We start from the raw sequence: 23,242 nt of genomic DNA, 5'->3' as shown, positions 1-23,242 counted from the left end.
AGGAGGGTGAGGGAGAAAGTTCGCTCAAGGGCCCACCCTGATGAGGTCAAGGCAAGACATGCCAACTCCCAGCTCTCAACTTGCTTTCCCTACTGGGCACTCCCGTTGGGTACCACAAACTCCTTAGCTCCTCCAGACTGCAGGGGCCATCAGGCCAAAGCCTGGAACCGGGTGACTGCAACTTACCCCCAAAGGCGACGCGCGCCTGGGGTGCCAGGACGGGATGGCCTCCCTTTCCCCCAGCCCAAGAGGACCTCTCCGGTCTCTCCCAGCCCGGGCGGGTGTGGGGGCGGGCGCTCAAGCCTTTCCAGTCCGGGATTCTAGTCCCTGGCCTGGCGGACGCACGGCGGAGCCCGGACAAGGCGCGGGCGCGGGCGCGGGCGCGGGCGCGCGCGCGCGGGGAGCGCGCCCGGCCGGGGCAGCCGCGGGGGAGGAGCGCCCGCCAGCCCGCCCGCCCGCGCGCCCAACGGACCAGGCTGGGGCCGTGAGGTAACGCCGTTGCAGTCCGCTGGAGCCGAGAGGCGACAGCGCCGCTGCAGTCCCGAGAGGTGCTCGACGGAAAAGGAGGGCGAAGGAGAGCGCAGCGGTCCCGAGCCCGAGCGCCTTCCGCCCCTCCGCTCCGCCGGCATGTCGCGGACCCCGCCGCTCCTCCGCCCGCGCGGCGGGGATCCCGGGCCGCGGCGGCGGGCGCAGCCCTGACGCGCGCCGGAGCCCCGGGGGGCGCCTCGAACGCGGGGCCTTAGGGGGTGGGCGGGCGTGGGATCGCGAGCAGCCGGGCCGAAGTCCGAGCGCGACGTGCGGGAGACCCCGGGGGGCCACCACCCCACGGTCCGGGCCATGAGGAGGGACGAGCGAGACGCCAAAGCCATGCGGTCCCTGCAGTCGCCGGACGGGGCCGGCTCGCACCCCGAGAGTCTGAGAAACGGCTACGTGAAGAGCAGCGTGAGCCCCCTGCGGCAGGACCCTCCACGCGGCTTCTTCTTCCACCTCTGCCGCTTCTGCAACGTGGAGCTGCTGCTGCCGCCGCCGGCCTCCCCGCAGCAGCCGCGCCGCGGCTCCGTCGGCTCCCGGGCGCGCCTGGCGCTGGGCGCCCTGGCCGCCTTTGTCCTCGCCCTCCTGGTGGGCGCGGGGCCCGAGAGCTGGGCGGCGGGGGTCGCGGGGCTGCGGACCCTGCTGAGCGTCTGCTCGCTCAGCCTCAGCCCCCTTTTCAGCATCGCGTGTGCCTTCTTCTTCCTCACCTGCTTCCTGACTTGGACCCAGCGGGGCCGCGGGCCGGGCCGCAGTGGCGGCGGCTCCTGGTGGCTCCTGGCGCTGCCCGCCTGCTGCTACCTAGGGGACTTGTTGGTGTGGCCGTGGTGGGCCGGGCCCGGGGCCCCGCACACGCCCCCGGCGGTGGCGGGCAGGTTGTTCATGGTGCTGAGCTGCGTGGGCTTGCTGACGCTCGCGCACCCGCTGAGGCTCCAGCACAGCATCCTGGTGCTGCTCTTCGGCAGCTGCGTCTGGTGGGTCTCCTTCACCGGCCTCGGCTCGCTGCCTTCGGTCCTCCGGCCGCTGCTCTCCTGCCTGGTCGGGGCCGCCGGCTGCCTGCTCGCCCTGGGGTTGGATCACTTCTTTCAAATCAGGGCAGCCCCTCCGCATCCCCGGTTGTCCAGTACCGCGGATGACAAAGTGCCTGTGATCCGACCCCGGAGGAGGTCCAGCTGCGTGTCGTTCGGAGAAACTTCGGCCGGCCCCTATGGCAGTTGCAAAATGTTCCGGAGACCCTCGTTGCCTTGCATTTCCAGAGAACAGGTAGGTGTCCGAAAGGAGGATTTGGGCAGGACGGGGCAGCGGTCGATTGACTGCAGTCCCCGAGCAGAAAAAGTGTTTGGAAAGTGTTTCCCAGGGCCGAGGAAAAGTGTTTGAGAAAGTAAGCTCTCCAATACAGGAAGGTTTCCAGCCCCCCCCCCCCCCCCCAATGAGTAGGTACCGTTTTATCTTTGAATTGAAGTGGACTATTGTATTGCACTTCTAAAAGACTTTCTGCAGTAGATGCGTTCTCAGAAGAAAGAGGTGAATTATTTACGATGTGATAGATGGGCTACTCCCACTTAGGCATACTTTGTATCTACTTGGTGCCTTTTATCTGGGATGTTAGGTACTGTGTACCTGTTATAATGGTGGTGTCAAAGATAGCAGAGTCTTGAGAATGAGTTTACATATGAGCTTTAATCAGCTTGGTCATTATTGACGATAATTGGGAGGTGGGCATCTGAGATCATCTAATGAAAATGGAAAGATTTGGGAGCCTAGTCTTGTTAACTTATTGAAAAAGAGGAGAAAATAATTTTTAGGATCCTCCCCCGCCCCCACTTTGTATAGGCTAATACAGTCTATTACTAATTCATGGTGTGTGTGTGTGTTTCTTACATAATTAGAATGTTGTAACAATTTAACCTTTAAACTTAGTACTGTCTGAATAGATAGATGCCAAAACATTTCTATGTTTTTTTCCCCCCCTGTAGGTTTACATGTTTTGTTTTTCCAAAAGGAATTGAAAGCATCAGAGCAGAGCAAACTGTTTTTTTTCCCCTCCTAATCTGTGTATAAATATAGCCTAGGGAGATGTTACCTGTTCTATATCACTAAGAAATCCAACAAGTTTAACTACTCTTCATTGAGCATTTACCAAAGGCATAACACTGCAGTTTTTGTCTTAAATTCTTACAAGAACACCATAAGGTAGGTGACACCTTAATTTAGAGATGAGCAAATTAATGTTTCATGTAAATTATCCATTTGACACATCTACTTAGCCACAGTACTGGGCTATGAATCTAGACTAAATTTTTAGTGCTATTTTCTGCTATTTTCTAGAGGATGAATGCGCATTTTTATCCTCAGAGAGAGTTCTCAAACTATTGCTTTTTGACCTTTTTGTTAGTGAAATATTTTACACTGGGACCCAGAAATATTTTACACTGGGACCCAGACATTTCTTATTCTTATGTATCTGATTTTCTATTTTTTTCCTTCAAAATAATATGAAAACTACTACTAATGCTAATTTTTATGTGTTTAACACTGATGAATAGTGTTTCAATGAGACAGCACTTTGCTTCCTGAAAAATATCTTTAAAGGTTGCCTTGGAGAGTGTTGTTATTAGGCTAACTGCTGAAAAAAAACTTCAAAAATTTTAGATCTTTTATTTCCTAATTTTACTGGTAGGTGTTAATAGGCAATGCTTAGAAAAATGTGTATCAGGAGAAAAATTGTAACAGAAATTACTCTAAGGTATTATCAGCTATTTGCATAGAATAGTATTTGATGATTAACTGCGTCCAAATAGATTGCCTTTTCAACACCAGGAAAGTGTGTGTGTGTGTATGTGTGTGTGTTTTTAAAATCAGAATTTAATCACATTTTCAAACGTTTTTTCTGAATTTAACAGAATTACATATTAATGTATTTTAATTGCAATATGTTGGGATAGTCAGTAATGACTATTTTCTTGTAAACTGAAGATTCTTGGTCATCTTAATCCTAGTCTAGTGCATTTTCCATCATAGCATACTTTCAAAACTTTATATGTAATGTTGTTATACAAATTAACTTTATTTCCAATTTTTACTATAGGTCCATTTAAAAGATGCATATTTGCTTAATATTATAAACCATTAATATTCCATTATGCATATGATTCTTGAGGGGGTCATACATATGTTAATAATTCAAGGACTTTTAATATTCACTTATTGTTCAGAGTGAACAATTTTGGCATTATTGAAAAATAATAATTTAAGATTTTCTAATTTTCAGTGTTACACTTTGTGTAAGGCAACTGTAAAATCCACTTTGTTTCCAAAAGTGAAGTAAGGCAAATAGATTTTGGACCAAACCTGATATATGAAGGGAAATACCAGGATTCATAGGCAGACGATCAAGGGTAAAGTCTTGCTTGGCTTACTGTGTAATCTTAGAAGTCAATGAACTTTTCCCTCTCTAACAAGGGGATCCCAGTAGCTGAATTCTCTTACCTTCCAATTCTAAAAAAATCTTTCCAGTTCTACCATTTTCTTACAAAGACTTTAGTCTTCAGTTTTTGTAAGGTATAAAGCATCACAATTTTCTAGTGCTTGTGGTTTTACTTAAATGTGAATATTCATACTTATCATACCATTGTTTTCCAAGGTATAATAAATGGAAAAGATGAGCAGAAAAATTGTACTTTTTTGAATAGAGAGAAATTTTTTTAAAAAAAGTTATTGGCAGATTTATTTTTGAATTGGTGACATAATCATTTATTACCCTCTCATTTTCATAAGAATTTAAATACTTTTATTAGTAACTTTGAAAAACAGTTAAAACTCACAAGCATGTAAGTTTCAACTGTGTGAGAGTAACTTAATTTTTAACTTTTGGGATATTAGGTGCTGTGTGGAAAATAATGGCATATGTGTGTAAGGCATTTGATTTTCAGAAATGGATTTAGGTTTATCGTATATGATATAAATACTTTCTACCTGTTTGTCCTTATATTGGTTTTCTTTAAACAGAGAATTAAAGACATTTAAAATTTAAATCTAGTTTGGGTTGACTGTTCTACCTTAGTGGGGTGGAAAGAGGTACTGTTTGTAGTACATTTGTCAGGAGTCTTTGAAACTAATAGAAAGTTTGAAAAAAGAAGAAGTCCTAATTAGAAGCTAAATATCTACATGTCTATTGTATTTTATCTGATTATGTTCATTATAGTTTTTAGCTTTCAACCAGATAATTTTATATGTGATAGACTTGGTAAATTTGAGGTTTTGAAAAGTGTAAGTTAGTATGTGAGATATTTTTCTATACCTAAATACTAAGTACTTTCTAAATGGTTAGGCAAATATTTTAAAATTCTGTGGCCTTAAGGACCATATTTAAACTGTTAATTTTATTTGAGAAATGTATATTCATGTATGTGAAATCTTGAATAAAAAGAGATTTTAAAGTTGTGATCCTTACACCCCTAAGGAATTTGTACGGATATCCTATGATGAATTCAAGAATACTTGAATATTTATGAAATTTACTTTATGGCATCAATGAGTGAAAGTGCTAATTTCATGTAATATTTTGTAGTAAAAGTCAACCTACGTAAGAATTTCATGCTGTATTTTGTAAATACTGTATATACTCTGCCACCAGAGTTAATTTTTCAAAAACAGATTTGATCAAAACATTCACCCTGTTTTTAAAAAAGACTTTTTATGGCTTTTTATTATTTACAGGATAAAGTTCATGCCCTTACCCTTATTTGCAAAGCCGTTTTTAACCTGGTCTTAACTATTTTTTTGTGTTTTGTTTTTAAAGAAAGCCGTCTAGGTTGTAGAGCTCCCCTTTCCTGCATCTGTCCTTAGAACTGGCTGTTTGAGGATTGCTCATTGTTAGCATGAAGAGTTTCTCCTCTTCTGTTGTTACCACTCGTACTAGTTGATTCTCTTTAAGTAAGATTGTCTTTAGACAGTACAGTGATACCCAAATTAGTGTATAAACTGAGAACAAAAACTTCATTATAGAGTGTTGGCCATATTTAAAAAGAAAACTTGGGGCCAGAGCAATAGTACAGCGGGTAGTGCACTTGTCTTGCATGTGGCTGACCTGAGTTCAATTCCCTGTACCCCATAAGGTTTCTCCCAAACCCGCCAAGAGTAATTCCTGAGTGCAGAGCCAGTAGTAACCCTTGAGCACCACAGATGTGGCCCAAAAACAAAAACCAAAAGAAAAAAAAGAGAGAGAGAAAAGAGAAGAAAAGGTGATAAATTATTTGAGCAGAGATGATGTCTGAGATGATTCTCATTACAGAGCACACAAAGGCAGTAACATCTCTGTAGTCTGGTTTTATCACACTGAGTAGAAGATAAATAGGTCCTCAATAAGTAAAACAGTAATTTTTTTTCATTGTTTTCAGCGTTTTTACTCTCTTTGGTGGTTGGCCTCTCTTGGATTGACTTTCCCATTTCACTTTCAATGACCAAGGCCAACTGTTTCCCCAGTTCAATGTCTGGCCCTCTTTTGCTACAAGTCTTCTTAAACTTTTTCTATTTCCCACCCAGTTTGGCCCAAGAAATATTCATTTGAATCCCACTGTATACAAGTATACAAGTCAAGCATTTACTGGTAATAAATCATTATAAAGTTCATTTTGAAACAAAAATTTTAAAAAGTTACACAAACCCACATGGGGTCATAGCTCACAGTTTAAGAATCTATGCTTGTACCCCATCCAAAAAAAGAAGAATCTTTGGATGAGTTTTTATCAGTGTGCACAGAGTTGTATATGTACAAAAAAGATTTAGAGTTCATCTAATTGAAAAATGCTTGTTTTGTAAAATGAGAATTCAACTCCACAGAGAAACAGTACTAGATTATGCTGTGAGATATTGACTACTAGTCTACCTAAACTTCTCTTCAACAGTGGTTGTGGACTGTAGTCTTGGTTTTCCCAGGCTGGACATCAATCTGCCAGCCATTTGCAATTATGTGACTAAGGATACGATATGTTGGTTAAAGGAGGTTGGGAAGAAAGAAGAGAAAGAAGCAGAAATGATTTAAAATTTTTGGGCGTGGTATGGGAAATTGAATTCAGGGATTCATGTATTCAAAGCAGGCACTCTACTGTGGAGCCACATTGTAGACCCTGAGGGGGCTTTTAAAAATCACATAGTGCAGAGTTAGGGAGATAGCTTGAAGGAGTGGAGCACATGCCTTTGTGTGTGAAGCCTGTCATAGCAAGCTCTCTAACACCATCAGGTGTGTCCCTGGGGGCCTCCAGAACTGTGGATTGAGTATAAACCAATGGGCCCATTGTCACTGGGAATGGTCTGTGGTCCTGAGCATCTCAGAGGGAGGCCCCTTTTTCAATAAAAGAAAACATAGTTCTCTATGACCTTGAAGATAAACTTGGTACTTGATAAAGTTACTATAGGGGTGACTCATTTGCTCCTCATGCCCAACTGCTGGCTGTGGTCCCAAATCAAAAAGAGTACAACAACGCAAGATAACTTGTTCGGATGCAGATAGTTGTACACATACCAAGAGCCTTTAGAGGTGGCCACATAACATTTGTGTTCTGTATTGAGGAAGGAGAGAGGAGGGTAAGAAAAAATGGAATTGGACTATTACCTCCTTACCTAAGGTTGTTGAGTTTGTTTTGTTTAAACTGAACAACAACTATGTTGACCAAACAAAACTTGGAGAGCTGGGTTCTGTCTCAGGGTAATTCCTGACAGTTTGTAACATTGGGTTGGTGTTCACATAATTTATAAGCTGATTCATGTTTGTTTAAATTGTTGTTAGAAGCCTGTTCTTGGAACCTAGGGCATAGAATTTTATTGCCCACTGTCTTTTTCTTTTACAGCTAAGAACTTTTTCTTCAGTTTTTCTTTAACTAGCAGATGTCTTACCTTCATAGATTTTTCCCTGCTCCGTCCTTGAGAGTAGATTGTTTGAACTACTTCTTTCTTACATTTCACAAACTTATACTCAGCATGCTTAAAATTTACTTAGTATTTAGACATTTTTTGGGGGGTGTGGGTGTCTCACCTATGGTGCTCAGGGCTTATTCTAGGCTCTGTGTTTAGGTTGCTCTTGGCAGTGCTCAGGGAACCATATGCGGTATTAGGGATTTGAACCATATGCAGTATTAGGGTTGGTTGTGTGCAGGCAAGTGCCTTATCCCTTGTGCTGTATCTCTGGCCCCACTTTTTAATTGAGAAATGTCTTACATAGACGACTACATGATTTAAGAAAGATGTAAAACAAAAATGAAAAAAAGAGAACATATACTAATTACTTATTCCATTTTAAGCTCCCTGTATGACCCCTTTTAATCCCTCCTATCTACCTCAGTCACAACTCGCTTCTTTCCTGACTTTTTTTTGCTACTCATATCCTTGCTTATTTTTATAACCCTAAGTTTGTGTTCTGAAACAGTTTAGTATCTTGTTAGTATTGCCTGCTTATGAATTTGAAGTAAACAGAACCATGCTGTATGAATTCTTTCATAGCTTTTTTCTTGATGCTTTCTGCAATTCATCCATATTTATGTGAATACTTGTAGTTTTTTTTTCCCTAATGGTGTACTTCATTGTATGGCCATAGTAAAATTTATTTAACCACTCCCTTAATCTTGGACTCTTAGGTTGCTTTCAGTTTTTCCCTACTGTATATACAGTGTTGTTATGAATGCTGCTATGCTACCATAAATGAATTTGTTTTTTGAAGTGGAGGATGTTTGGGCGACACTCTACTATGCTCAGGGCTCTGCACTCAGGGATCACTCCCGGCAGTGCTCAAGGGACCATATGGGGTGCTGAGGATTAAGCCCAGATCAATATGGGTCAGCTTTGTGCAAGGCAAGCACACTACCCACTATATTATCTCTCCTGTCCCTAACCCTGTTTATTTTTCTTTGTTTTTATTGAGGTAACATTGGTTTGCAACACTGTAAATGATTATGTTTCAGGGGTTAGGGATTCAGTGCTACCATACCACATATGCACCTTATTTTAATGCCACACTGTCTTAATTTAATAGTTCATAATAAGACTTTATATATGGTAAGTCCCTTCATCTTGTTTTTCTTTTTCAAGAATATGTTGGTTATTTTTGGACGTTTGCTTTTCCAAATAAATTTAGGATAAGCTTTTAAAGTCCCACCAAAAGAAACATGTTGGATTTTGATTGGTTTGCATTGAATCTAAACAATTTAGGGAAGAATTTGTTTTTGATAGATTAAATTTCATTTTTAATGGATTTCTGTAGTGTAACTTAATATTTAAAGTTTTTGTTGATTCATATATTTGGTTTAGGTAGTTTTATTACATTTAAAGTTGTTTAACACTTATGTCCTTTTCATTACTAATTATTATTTGCATGCTTTATCTTTGAGTCTTAATCAACCTTTTTAGACATTTATAATCACTGGCTGTTTGTATTAGTACTTGCTTTCAATTTTATTTATAACAGTTTTTTCCTTATCTACTTGATGTCTTTATTTCTTTTTTATTTTCCTAACTTTGTAGTTAAGGACCTATCAACTTGGGCTATTCCAGTGCATGCATTTAAAGATCATATCTTTTGGATCAGAGAGATAGTGCAATATAGGTAAAGCACATGTCTTGCATGTGGCCAACCTCAGTTTGATTCCTCGAACTGCATATGATTCCCCCAAACTGCCAGGAATTATCCCTGATTACAGAGCCAGGAGTAATTCCTGAACACAGTGGATGTGGCCCTCCAGGAAACCAAAACCAAAACAATAAAGATTATACCTTTCCCTCTAAATATTGCTTTAATTGACTCTCATCAGTTTTCATGTGTAGCATTATTACTCTTTAGCACCTTCTAGTTTTGTTTTGCTTTCCTTTTTTGACTAATAAGTTGTTTATAAAAGCAATTCAGTCACATGCAGGTTTTTCTAGTTATCTTGTGTTATTTTGGATTTGTTTGCTTTGTGGTCAAAGAATGTTGCGTTATGCATTAAGTTTCCATAAATGTTCTATGTCCTTGAATATAATATATGTTTTTCAGTTGTTTCGTGTTGTATTTATTAGCTGTTTGGAACATAAGGCCCTAAAGTTGTTCTTAACCTATCTCATGTGTCATTATTGATTTGTGTCTTCCTGACCCACTGGTAACTGGAGAAGGTACTAAAAATCTCACTTTGTCAGTAGATTTGTCAGTTTCTTCCATAGTTTGCAAGTGCTTCTCATATTGACATGTATGGAGGACACAGTTTCTCTGAATCAGATGCAGTTACTTATCAAAAGAACAGCAAGAACGTTATGAGAACACATTTAAAATATTTAAAAAATATAGGAAAGCAATGAATAGTTTGATGAGAGCTAACTAATTTCTCCGCCTGACTTCCTATTATTATTGCAAAGACAAGTGTGGGGAGGTGTGTCACACATACTTTGGTTTTTATTTAATTAATGAGTGAATGTATGTATGTATGTATTTATGACTTTTGGCCATACCTGGTCATGCTTAGGGACTGCTCTGGCTCTGTGCTTAGGGATTGGTATTGGCCGCGTTTGGGGGGTCTGTGCAGTGCTGAGGGTTGAATTTGGGCCTCCAGTTTGCAATGAATGTGATCAGCCTGTCGAATGTTCTCTTGGGTCCCACAAAAGCTTTGGTCACAGTGCTGCGTGCTTGCTTATGAGCTTACTTAAGGGTTGTACACTTGGTAACAGTGCTGGGGGTGGCTAACATAATGTTGCTATCTCACTCAGCAGGATCACATTTACCATATAAGGTGGTGCTATAGATTGAACTTGTTGGCCTTGGGCCTCTTAAATATATTTATAAATTGCCTTTTTATTTTATGCCAGTCCTGAATATTCTAAAGTAACAAATAATTCATAAATGTGTGTATCCTGCAGTTTCAGTTTCCATAAATTTGTTTGTACTAAGAGTTTTACTTGATTTATTCTCTTTGTGGTATTTTTAGTTAAAAAAGAAATTCTTTTATTTTTTATTTTATTTATTTATTTTTTTTGCTTTTTGGGTCACACCTGGCGATGCAAGGGGTTACTCCTGGCTCTGTACTCAGGAATTACTTCTGGCGGTGCTCAGGCTCAAGGGACCATATGGGATGCTGGGAATTGAACCTGGGTCGGCCGCGTGCAAGGCAAACGCCCTACCTGCTGTGCTATTGCTCCAGCCCCTAAAAAATAAATTCTTAAGTTTTTAGTATTTTAGGCAATTTAAAGTCTCGAGCAAAATTGAGGGGAACATACAGTTTCCATATATGCTTTGCCCTCCTGCATAACGTCTCCTGTTATCAATACCCCCACCAGATTACATTATAATTATTCACCTACATTAATTCATCCTATTCACCTAAAATCTGTAGCTGATAGTATATATTTTTTGGGTGTTATATTTTTTGTGGGATTAGACAAATATGAAAAAAGACCTTTATTTGCCATATAGATTTGAAAAATAAAATGTCTAGGGGGAAGAATAGTTCACAAATTTAAAATCTTATTCATAAATTCTATCAATCATTATTTAATAATATGTGTATAAGTTATGATTCAAGGGAATTGCCCATAATGTTTTGCAGGGAGGAAAATCTCTAAGCATTAGAGATTTAAAAAAAAAAACCCTGGAGAATAAGGGTAAAAAAGATTTAACATGGACTTAATTGAAGTTCCAAAAGAAGATAAAATGGAAAAATACTATTTGGGGGTGGTGGTGTTAATGACTGTAAAATAAAACTTTATGGAACTAATGTAAAATACTAACTCATGTATGAATCCAAGCAGAATAAAAATCAATATACTCCTAGATTTCCTATGTCTAAAGCACAGAAAAAGACATAAAAGAAATCAGAGAAAAATGAGAAATTATGAAAAATGAACAATATTTATCTTGAAAGGTGAATTATTAATAATTGAAAGCCATGACATAGTAAAGTATCCTCTTTGAACTGCAGGAAAATATTTGTAAAATTTGAAGTCAATCAAAATCTGGAAAGGTAAAGTAAAGGTAAAGGCCCTCCCGTTGATCGTCGATTTGCTCGAGCGGGCCCAGTAATGTCTCCATTGGAGACTTTGTTGTTACTGTGTCTGGCATATCGAATACTCTCGGTAGCTTGCTGGGTGAAGTTTTTAGAAATAGAACAAAAAATATTTCAGGTCAGCAAAAACTGAGTTTTTACCACCTATAGCACACTTACTTTCTACAAATGGAAAAACTAAAATCAAGAAAAAATGCTGTAATATACAGGTAAACCTAAGGATCATGATATTATGAAACTTAACTGGTTTTGAAGAAAGGACAAAAAGGTTAGTTTTATTGACTATAGCATGTTTTCACATGTAATTGCTTACTGTCTTTGAGTGGGATATGAGTTCTCTGAGTCTAAGAATCAACATTCCTGTTTCATATTTTTCACAGAACATTCATAAATTCAGAATAGATATCTGTTGCATTTACTGTTATTGTCATTTCTCAATAATAATATTATCAGCTTTTGAGTGAAGGAAAGAACAATAGTTAGAAATGATTTTCAGTCTCATATACTCTTTGGTATTCTCATCAACAATTTATAGTCTGAACCAGGTTGAAGCTCGATTGCATAAGTTAAAATGACATCATCAGAGGCAGGAGAGCAGTACAGCAGTAGACTGCTTGCCTGGCATGCGGCCCACGCAGATCCAATCCCCAGCATCCCACATAGTCTGCTGAACACCACTAGGAATAATTCTTGAGTGCAGAGTCAGGAGTAACCCTTGAGCATCACCTGGTGTCGCCCAAAACCACCAACAAAAAAATGGCAGCTTTACTGATCTGGGTTTAAATCCCAGATGATCGTGGTACCACATATATCTGTCTCCCTGAGGATGACCAGGAATAAACCCTAAGCAAGAACTAGTTGTAAACTCGGAGTGTCAATCTAAATAAATAAATAAGTGAATAAATAGTATCTCCATCACTTGTAGGATTTTAGGCAGGGAGTTTAGCTTCTTTATAGCTCTGTTTTCCCAAATTTAAATTTGGGTTCAAATTGTGTGGCTGTTTATGCCAAATTACTTTGAAATTAATTGAAAGGCAAATTGAAATTTAGATCTTGTAAGCAGTATTCTTTATTTGTTCTGCTCCTTCTTGCAATCCATATTATATAAAAATGTGCACTTTAAAAGATTAAGATGGGCGAAATTCAGCAGTTGTTGGCTGGAGGACAACCAAAAATATATTAAATGATGCTTTTAAGAATGAGTATATGATGTAATTGGTATTTCTCATCTTTTGAAGTTTCACAGGTAAAAGTTAAAAGCCTTTGGCTAAGTGGTAAAGAAAATTTTGTTCGCCACTGCAGCCAGAAATTATCCCTTAATGTTTTTGTTCCAGTTTGTCACTTTGGAGTTGAAGGTGCAAGCAACTTCAAACAAATGTTCTTACCCATTTTTGCTCATAGCTCACTGCCTTCTAAGCTTATTGACAGCTATGTAGTCCCACCCCAGGGATGGTAAGAGTGACAAGAGATAAAGGAGCAGACAGGAGAAAAAGAGCATGTAAAAGTAACTCCCTCCAACCCTCTTCCTTACTCCAGTCAGTGTTAAACACTGACCTTTACTGCTTTTTCACTCTAATACTTTGTCCCATTTTGCTGATTAAGTTCCTTAAAGAGTCTCCACTATGGCTGGAGCGATAGCACAGCGGTAGGGCGTTTGCCTTGCACGCATCCAACATGGCCGACCTGAGTTCGATTCCTCCGCCCCTCTCGGAGAGCCTGGCAAGCTACCAAGAGTATCTCGCCCACACGGCAGAGCCTGGCAAGCTCCTCGTGACATATTCGATATGCCAAACACAGTAACAACAAAGTCTCCAATGGAGATGTTACTGGACCCGCTCGAGCAAATCGATGATCAACGGGAGGGCCTTTATTATTATTTTTTTATTAAAGAGTCTCTACTACTTGAATGATAATGGTTTGAGGCAGACAGAAATAATTATGGATATGCATTTTTTTGCAGATAAATGGGGATACCTACATATACATTAATAAGCACTGAGTAATGTCATTGAGTAAGTTATTGTGTTTGCTTTTGTTGTAAAAATAAGCACCTTGTAGAACTACCTTTAAGACAAGGGAATTCGTTCCTACAGCAAACATTATTAATATTTTCTTCAAGGAGCAGTGAGGAATATGAAGAAGAATCATGTGAAGATATTTTACCCAGGAGTTTAAGATAGAAATGAGCATCTTACTTATTTTAATTTTTGTTTGCAGTGCCAGAGATTAATCCCCAGTGCCTTGCACATGCAAGACCAGTGCTCTACCATAGAGCTACATCTTCAGCCTCACAAGGGATTATTATTATTATTATTATTATTATTACTATTATTTTGGTTTTTGGGCCACTCCTGGCTGTGCTCTGGGCTTTCCCCTGGCTCTGCACTCAAGCCCTGGCAGGGCTCATTCGGGTGATCATACAGGGTGTCGGGGATTGAACCTGGGGTGGCCAAGTGTAAGGCAAGTGTCTTACCTGCCATAGTATTTCCCCAAGCCCCCTAAGTGAACATTTTAAATCAGAAAAAATGTGATGTAATATTTTAATGTCTGAGAAAGCTCAATAAATAACACCTATGTTCGATACCCAAATTCTGAAAGAATAAGGTGGCAACTGAGTGATCAGAATGCCAATTTTGTTCCTATTAAAGCTCATATTACAGAGCATGCCATATATGCAAGCAGTCTGAGTTCCTAATAGTGAACCCCAGACTTAAATAGATGTATTTTGTATCAGGCAATACAGTGCCAGGAACAATCCTCCCTCTTTTCTTTGGGAACCATGGAGGAATACTGGAGAACTGGGTAGGCTCCCAGAAGCAAAAAGCATTGAGTGGGATGGTGCTTATGTAAATATGCTTTAGTCTAACTTCCTAATCATGTGAGTCACTATTCCTCTCTAGGAAAAAGATAGTGAGAGGATAGAGAGAGGTCAGAAGTGTTCAGGGGAAATTCCTCAACTTGGAAACTTTTTGAGAAAAAGCCATTGCTTCTCAACTCAAAAAAAGAAAAATCCATTTGTAGTCCCTACATTCTTTATATTATGTAAATACATAATTTAAGTTTTGCATATCATCATTTCTGTCACTGTCACTCTCCTCCCGTTGTTAATCAATTTGCTCGAGCGGACCCAGTAATGTCTCCATTTTGAGACTTGTTACTGTGTTTGGCATATTGAATATGTGACAGGTAGCTTGCCAGGCTTTGCCATGCGGGCGAGATACTCTCGGTAGCTTGCCGGGTTCTCTGAGAGGGGCGGAGGAATCGAACCCAGCTCGGCCAGGCTGGCTGAGTGCAAGGCAAACGCCTTACCACTGTGCTATCGTTCCAGCCCCATCATCATTTCTATAAGTCGTAATTCTTCATAGAGTGTACATATCTTAAAGATTGAAGCTGAATTCTACGGGTTTTTCTATTTCTTTTCTTCATGAAATTGAGTCACTTCCTTCTTGGAGTGCATCTGTAGTTTCACTTAACATTCAACTGTTTTTGGGTCAGCACATCTCTTTACCTCTACTGTATTTTGTAATCTTTAAATGCAGGAAAGGCATCCTGTTATCTATGTTTCTGTGGTGCTTTGTGTGTATAGAATAATTTATTGAATGGATTTACTATATTCCATACCACTTTATCTCTTTCTTTATTTGCAGTTTCTGTATGGTGCTCATAATTCCATAACTGAAAATAACTTGAGCAAGGAAATGCTAGGGAATAAGATCCTGATGTCACCGAACTAGCAATAATCCTCTTTGGCAGAGGAAACTTACTTTAGCTGCATGCCTGCGTTTATAGGTAAAGCTTGGAAGAATGTTGAAATTGTGATTATAAAAAAACTAATGCAGAACATTTTGGATAGCTATTACCTTTTAAAAAAAAAAATAAAAAAGGGAACTGGAAAGATGTTGAGCACATGCTTTGTGTTGAGAACCTCAGGTCCAATCCCTGCCATTACATGATCTTTTGAGCACCAAACTAGGAATAGCCCACCGGTTCCCTTGGTAATGACCCCCAAATCAAAACAAGGAAGATGGCCTGGAATGATGACTTGAGGTAACATCATGGTGCAGCAGTAGTTTTATAAGCAATTCTAATATTGCTCTTTTGATATGACTTACAAAATTGAAAAAAGCTTCATGTTCAGTTGAAAATTCCTAGGAAGCCTCAAGAGTTGACTCATTGACAAAAGCACCTGCATTGCAGGCTGTGAGTTTGATCCACACATGCTGTTCACATGCTATGGTCCTTGCAACTTTGCTGTTAGGGACCCTTGACACCACAACAGAGAGTACAGTCTCCAGAACACCAGTTAGTGTGTGTGCTCACTGCAGCTTAAAATGCATAAATCCAGTGAGCAGCTGTTTGAGCACAACTGAGAACCTTGGCAAACACTAAAACCAGACTGCATGAGCCCTGCAGCTAACAGAGTGTGATTCCGAGGGGCATGAGTGCAAGAAATTTAGCTATAGTGTGCAACCCCGGGTGAGCACCTCAATCAAGAGGAGAGCACATTTCATGATCCCTGGCCATCACAACAACTGCAAAAGGAAGCAGGAGGGGAAATGCTGCTAGTTATATTATTGATTATCAGTTAATGAGTGTTGATGGAACATTTTTGGTGCTCAGGTAATCTTTAAAAAAAAGTCTGAGGGGATGCATTGCATTTGTAAAAATAAAAAGGTAAAGGTAAGGTAAAGGCCCTCCCGTTGATCGTCGATTTGCTCGAGCGGGCCCAGTAACGTCTCCATTGGAGACTTTGTTGTTACTGTGTCTGGCATATCGAATACTCTCGGTAGCTTGCCGGGCTCTCCGAGAGGGGCGGAGGAATCGAACTCGGGTCGGCCATGTTGGCCACTTGTAAGGCGAACGCCCTACCCGCTGTGCTATCGCTCCAGCGATAAAAATAAAATAAATAAAATAAAATAATAAATAAAATAAAATAAATAAAATAAAATAAATAAAATAAAAAAGTCTTTTAAATTAATTTCTCTAGTTTGGGTAATATACTTATAATATACTTATATACTTATAATATACTTATAATAGTGTTAAAGCTTTTGATATTGATGTACAAAGTTACTGCGCACCACCACAACCAAAGTGCCCACAATCCTCCCCAGCTGCCCCTGTATCATTTCTAGTCCAGTCTTCCTTACTACGCCCAGGACTTGGTAATCACTTTTATAATTCAAGGCCAAAGGTTTGTCACTGTTCAGTTCTATCTCTTCCTTTGTTTTGTCTCTATGCCACAGATGAGTGGGAAAAGTATATAATTTTTGTTGTTTATCAAGGAGGAAGATGGTAGTAAATTTTTAATCACAAATACCTAGCAAACTAATAATGTGGTAATTTTAAATTTAGTTATTTTTGCCAGGTAAAAATTTAAAGAAATTTTAGTTTGGGCTTTGGGCTACATTTTGTGGTACTTAGGGGTCACACTCAGTGGTATTCAGGGTACCATGTGGTTGGTATCAGGGATCAAACTTTTGATCTCCCATTTGCAAATTATATGTTTATTCACCAGTTGAACATATAAGTCTAGCCTCCAGGTTACTGAAATTTACATTCATTCAAGTAAATGAATTTTTAGTTTAGACATATTTTTCGTTTAAATTTATTTTTCTTTGTTTTTCACATGTTTATACCTGTTTCTGCTTACTAAACAGTGATTAAAAAGTTCATGATTTTTTTCTGATAAATAAGTTTTTTTTAATTGAGATTCTCTGGTTTAGAATATTGTTAATGTTTTTTCACGATAAATAGGTTTTCAACATATTTCACTCTGTCTTACTATGCCTTGAAACAGTGATGCCTAAAGTGGTTTATAAACTCTCTATGCTATACACTCAGTGTTCACAGACATCTTTGTAATACTTACCTGATCTCCAATAATTATTTTGCTTGCTCCTTGCTGTTGGCTATTATTTCCTACTGTTATCAACCTTTGACAGACTTCCCCTTTCCCAGTTTGTTAGTGATTATCAGTAGTGGTTCAGGAAGCTAGTTAACCAGCATACTTGGAATTGACCATAAAAATAAGGATGAAAAGACATGGCAGTCTTCCTCATATATACAGTGTATGGACTTTGTAACATCTGTTTTCCCAGTGTAGACAACCTCTCACTTGTTTTGATCAAGAATTTCTGGATAAATGAGGTATTAGTCATACTGATTTAACAAGGACAACCAAATATAGACCTTTATTTTTTAAATGAGGTATTGTACATACTGTAAAATGAACAAAGTAAAGTATACTGCTTAATTCAAGACTCTTGGGGAGGTGGGGTTCATGCAGCAGTGCTCAGGGGTTACTCTGGCTCTGCACTTAGGCATTACTTCTACTAGTGCTCAAGGGACCATATGGGATGCCAGGGATCTAACCCGAGTCCGCCACATGCAAGGCAATCTCCCTGCCCCAGCTCGACTCATTTTTATATCTGTATATGTACATATAATTTTCATTCATATAAGAATAAACTTTCTAGCATATTAGGTGACTTTCTCATTTTTCTCTCTTAGTTGATAACCCATGTCTGAAGATGTGTGCAATTCTGACCTTTATTTTAACACATTCAGTTTTGCCTGTTTTTGAATCTTTATAGAAAATAGAATTTGAGGGTTTTTTTTTTAATCATTTTGTTTCACGAACCATTATCCTTCTGCATTTTTATTTTTTTTTCAAATTTGTTTTTGAAACTTGACTTTGGAAATTCAAAAAGGGATAAAATGTATTTTGCCATGTAGGTCCTAGGATTAGGGGGAAAGGTGCCATAAAGAGGTATAAGGAAAATATAAAGAAGTCTTGGGATAAGTGGTGCTGTGTCAGCGAGGACCTGGCAGAAACAGGGTGATGCATGCAGTGGGTAAATGTTGGAGAGTTTAACAAATGAGCAATTTATAAAAGCATGGCAGGGAAACCAGACTGGGATGGCAAAGTGTCTGCTCAGCAACAATGGGTACAGGTTTTGTATTTATCTGAGAAAATATTTTTATTTTTAAAAATCTTTTGATCATTTGCAGTGGCTTCAGTTAGAATAGGATTAACTCATGAGAAAATAATTTCTATTTCATGGAAGTATTCAAGAAAAGATAGGGATCTTTGAAAGTGTATGGTTGTATAAGGACAACAACAACAGCAACAAAAAAAACTAGATTTAAGCTACAAGATACCTCCCAGCTATAATACTATTTTTCCAAACCTGATAAAAGTGAATTTTTTTGTTAAATAGAATATGCTTGAATTTCTTTTCCTAAAATTTTTCTTGGCACACTCACTCCCCTCTGGCCCCCAGCAGTCTAGCTTAAATGTTACCTTTATTTAGCACTGAACACATATAAATAGGCTAGATTTTGTTCTTGGTATAGTGAGTGGAACCCTAAACAAGACACAAGATTCTTGTCCTAGTGGGGCTTTAAAAAATTCTGGTGTAAGTAAATAGAAAATAAATGCACCCTGAAATGACTTCAGGTAATGTGATGACTCAAATGATGCATGAAGAAAGTAAAACAGAATGACAGGGTGAAAGAGACTAGGGCCTGGGTGGTGGTGCCGGTGCTGTAGGCATGGGGGACAGGGAAAGCCTCTCTAAAGTTCAAAATTTTTAAAAAAAAATTTTTATTTTTAAATGAATCACTGTGAGGTACAGTTACAGACTTACAAACGTTCGTGCTTACATTTCAGTCATACAATGATCGAGTACCCATCCTTCTCCAGTGCCCATTCTCCACCATCAAAGTTCAAATTTAACTGGCACATAAAAGTTTAAAAGAATCTGGTCATGTAAGATCCGGGGAGCAAATATTTCAGGCCGGAGGAATAGAAGATGCAAAGTTCCCTGTGGTGGATAGAGCTTGGTGATCTTGAGATTTGTAAAGAAAGCTGGGTGGCCCAAACGTGGTAGTGGAGAGGAGAAGAATGTGTTACATGGGTCCTTGTAGATTGTTCATGCATTTCATTTTAATTATGTGTGGATGGAAGCCATGAGACCATTTTATGATATAATTTATGTATCTGAAAGATTGTTCTGACACTTTTATGGGCTGTTGGGAGTATCTCGAATGGAAGCAGGAAGATAGAATGCTGCTGAAGTTGTCCAAGGGAGAGATCAGAGTGGCTTGTACTCTCTGGGGACAGACTTGCCCCACTGCCTTGGCCCTCACTGGTCATCAGGATAAAATGACCACTTAAAATAGGTTAGGTGGTTTATGTACACCACCGTTAAAGTAGCTTTCATATGTATTTCAGTTAGATCTCTAATTGCCTTCCTCACTAGATTCTAAGTTAGAATTCCTCATTATATCTTTGTGCGTAGGGACAAAGTCTTCCCTTTCCTGCACTCTCTTCTCAGTGTTATGGACAGCACTCTTTTAAATGTAGGACATCATTCATGCTTAGTCAGTGAATTCATGAATATTACTTCTAACTGAATGCAGAACTTTCTGTAACTATTATAAATGGTACCAGAAAGTTACATAACTGTAACAACATAAGCTAGATTAAATAAAAAACATACATCTTCCTTACACAGAGAATCAATATAGTCTATGTGTAACTATAGAAGACCTACTAAGAAGGGAAAATTTACAATTTTTTTTGTTGTTGAATAAAGTACAAACAGAAAAGCTTACAAAAAATAAAACCAAGAGCTAAAAGTATTGTTGCTCTATTCATTAGGATAAAACTTAAACCGATGTAACCAAGATCCCCAAATATAGTGATGATGACTTAGAAGTTTATTCCTCACATAACAATTGGTCACACATTTAGACTGGTGGGACAGTTGATGACCCAGGTTCCGTCCTTCATGTTGTCATGTCATCTCATAGGGTCCTGTTCTCACTGCATATTCAAAACTGGAATGTTTTCACTCTCACCATCCAGGCTCTGGGAAGGAGGAAAGGCATTAAGAAAGGAATTTCCATTTATTTTTAAATTAAATTTTTTTTTCTTTTTTTCTTTTTGGGTCACAACCGGCAATGTACAGGGATTACACCTGGCTCATGCACTCAGGAATTGCTCCTGGTGCTCAGGGGACCATATGGGATGCGGGAAATTGAACATGGGTCGGTCATGTGCAAGGCAAATGCCCTACCCGCTGTGCTCTCGCTCCAGGCCAAGGGATTTCCATTTAAGCAGCTGAGGTGAAAGTTACTCATGTCACTTTTCCTCGTATTCCATTGGCAAAAACTTCGGTGTCCTCACTGAGCTGTGAGAGACACTGAGAAATGTTGTTTCTAGAGGATGAACCTAGCAAGAGCCCTACTAGTTTTCAGTTAGCATTCTAATGTAGTTGCAGTTATTGGAAATACTTAGAGTGAATTTAAGAATCCGGATTTCATTTCAATAGTGAAAAAATTCTTCCTGTACTTTATGGTGTGCATATAACTGCCACTTGGTTTATAAGTCAGTGTAGCGCGCGTGCAGCCCTGGACATCTAAGGGCATCACAGACCTGTTATTGCTCAATCTTGGGTGGCTGAATGCCACTTGACCCTCTGAGAAGTTGGGGGACGCCGACTGCTTGGGGGGTCGCGTAACTAGTTAGCATGCCAGAGTCTCATTCATTATTGGAATTAACCAGACAAATCGCTCCACCAACTAAGAACGGCCATGCACCACCACCCACGGAATCGAGAAAGAGCTATCAATCTGTCAATCCTGTCCATGTCCAGGCCGGGTGAGGTTTCCCGTGTTGAGTCAAATTAAGCAGCAGGCTCCACTCCTGGTGGTGCCCTTCCATCAGTTCTTTTAAGTTTCAGCTTTGCGACCATACTCCCCCGGGAACCCAAAGACTTTGGTTTCCCAGAAGCTGCTCGGTGGGTCATGGGAATAACGCCGCCGCATCGCCAGTCAGCATCGTTTATGCTCAGAATTACGACGGTATCTGATCGTCTTGATAGCACAGCGGTAGGGTGTTTGCCTTGCGCGCAGCCAGCCCAGCCGAGCCGGGTTCAATTCCTTTGAGCCTGGCTAGCTACCGAGTATTCAGTGTGCCAAACACAGTAACAAGAAGTCTCACAATGGAGACATTACTGAGCCTGCTCGAGTAAATCAATGAACAATGGGAGGACAGTGTTTGTTGGTTTACAAGTATAATAACTAATGATTAGGGGTCAGAGACAGAGAAGGAGGGAGGAAGAAAGAGGGAGAGAGAAAGAGAGAGAGAATGAAAGAGAGGGGGGAGAAAGAGAGAGGGAGAGAGAGAGAGGAATCAAAGGGCTGAGAGCATGCTTTCTATACGGGAGGGGTGAGTTTGATCCCTGGCACTACATAGTTCCCCAAGCATCACAGGAAGTAGTGAGCACCTCCAAGTATAGCCCCAAACTAAACAAAAATATACAATGTTTAAGATAGCGTTTAGATTTATAACTTTTTTTTGTGGGGAAGGAGCTTGGGTTGTGCCACAGCTGGCTATGGGCTTGTTTCTAGCTCTGCTCAAGGATCATATATGGATTAAACCAGGTTTTGCTCTGTGCAACGTAAGCACTTCATTTCCCCAAGTACTATCTCTCTTTCCCCAACTCTTGTATTTTACATATATTATTTTCAAGATTCTATGGTTTTTCTTACATTTAGAATCCTTTTCCGATTAATGAAGTCCTTTTTATAGTATAAAACCTAGCTCATACTTGATTCAAAAATGCACACTCTACTTTAGGCATAGTACTTTTTCTATGCTTTGTATCTCCATCATAAAAATATTTTACTTCTGTATAGCATCTGGAATTAGGGAAAAGGCCTTTTTTTTTTTTTTTGGTTCCTAAGTAGTATTCAGTGGCCTTGGGGGCCTCTCCTAGCATTTATTAGCCAACTAAGTAGAATGGTTCAATGGTTGGACCTACAGCCCCAGGGAATACTTGAGCTACCCCTTTCCCCTCCCCCCCCCTCCCAAGGCTGTGCTTAGGAGCCTTGCATGTGTCCCTAGCCCGTATGCTATCTCACTGGCCCCCAGGTAAGAGACTTCTTGACCCTGATTTGAACTGGGGTAGAAACCCAACTTAGTATCCTAAGAGAAGTTCTGTTTTAGGGGTGGGGGAATGGGTGGGAGAAAGGACACTTCCCAAGCAGAGCTCAGAGGGTCTGGGGCGTGGGGGTGGGAGGAGCTGTCTCACCAACCAACTGGGCTGATATTTCAGTGCAAAAACCTGAGGATGTGCTGCTGCCCAGGCCATTCAGTGCCAGGGATACCTTGGTGATGGTATGGGCCTCCTGAGTCGCTCTCAGTGGTAACTGGGGGCCTTCAGGACTGCATCCAGCAATGCTTGGGGGATCTTGTGGTGCAGGAATTGAATCTACAGTTAGGGCATTGCATGTTCCCTAACCACTCTACAACTGTACTATCTCCCGGCCCCCTAAAAGTTATCATCTGTATTTTTATTAAAAATAAAATGCTACATATGTTCAAGTAAAAAAATATGAACATGGAAAATTGTTACTTTAATGAACTAAAATCAAGACAGTTAAGATTGCTAACCATCCCTCTCCTCCTCCCTGGCTTTAGTGCTAGTGATCATTCCCAGACCCTTAGGTGCGCAGGGCTTGTGCTCTCTCTGGCCCTGCTACAGCTTTTAGTTCTCACAAAGGAAAACCTCATCAAATGGCTGGTAGAAATGTTGGACCTGTTGCCCTAATGGCAGAATTTATTTTAAGTTGATTTTTGCACAAAATGCTAAGCTTAAGTTCACATTCTTCTACATACAGAC

General features: G+C 40.1%; 1 protein-coding gene across 2 annotated transcripts in view; it reads left to right on the top strand.

The window, feature by feature from the left end:
• Nucleotides 1–434: 434 nt before the first annotated feature.
• PDE3B (phosphodiesterase 3B) overlaps nt 435–23,242 on the top strand; it is a 134,013-nt gene continuing 111,205 nt past the window's right edge. For both annotated transcript variants that reach the window (XM_056115886.1, XM_056115885.1), the window contains exon 1: nt 435–1,791. In XM_056115886.1, the coding sequence (XP_055971861.1) occupies nt 838–1,791 (954 nt within the window). In that variant the 5' untranslated portion in view covers nt 435–837. The remainder of the gene's footprint in view (nt 1,792–23,242) is intronic.

This window comes from Sorex fumeus, unplaced genomic scaffold (assembly GCF_029834395.1).
Source record: "Sorex fumeus unplaced genomic scaffold, SorFum_2.1 ptg000030l, whole genome shotgun sequence".
NCBI classification, from domain to species: Eukaryota; Metazoa; Chordata; class Mammalia; order Eulipotyphla; family Soricidae; genus Sorex; species Sorex fumeus.
This window is presented reverse-complemented; position numbering and strand designations above follow the sequence as displayed.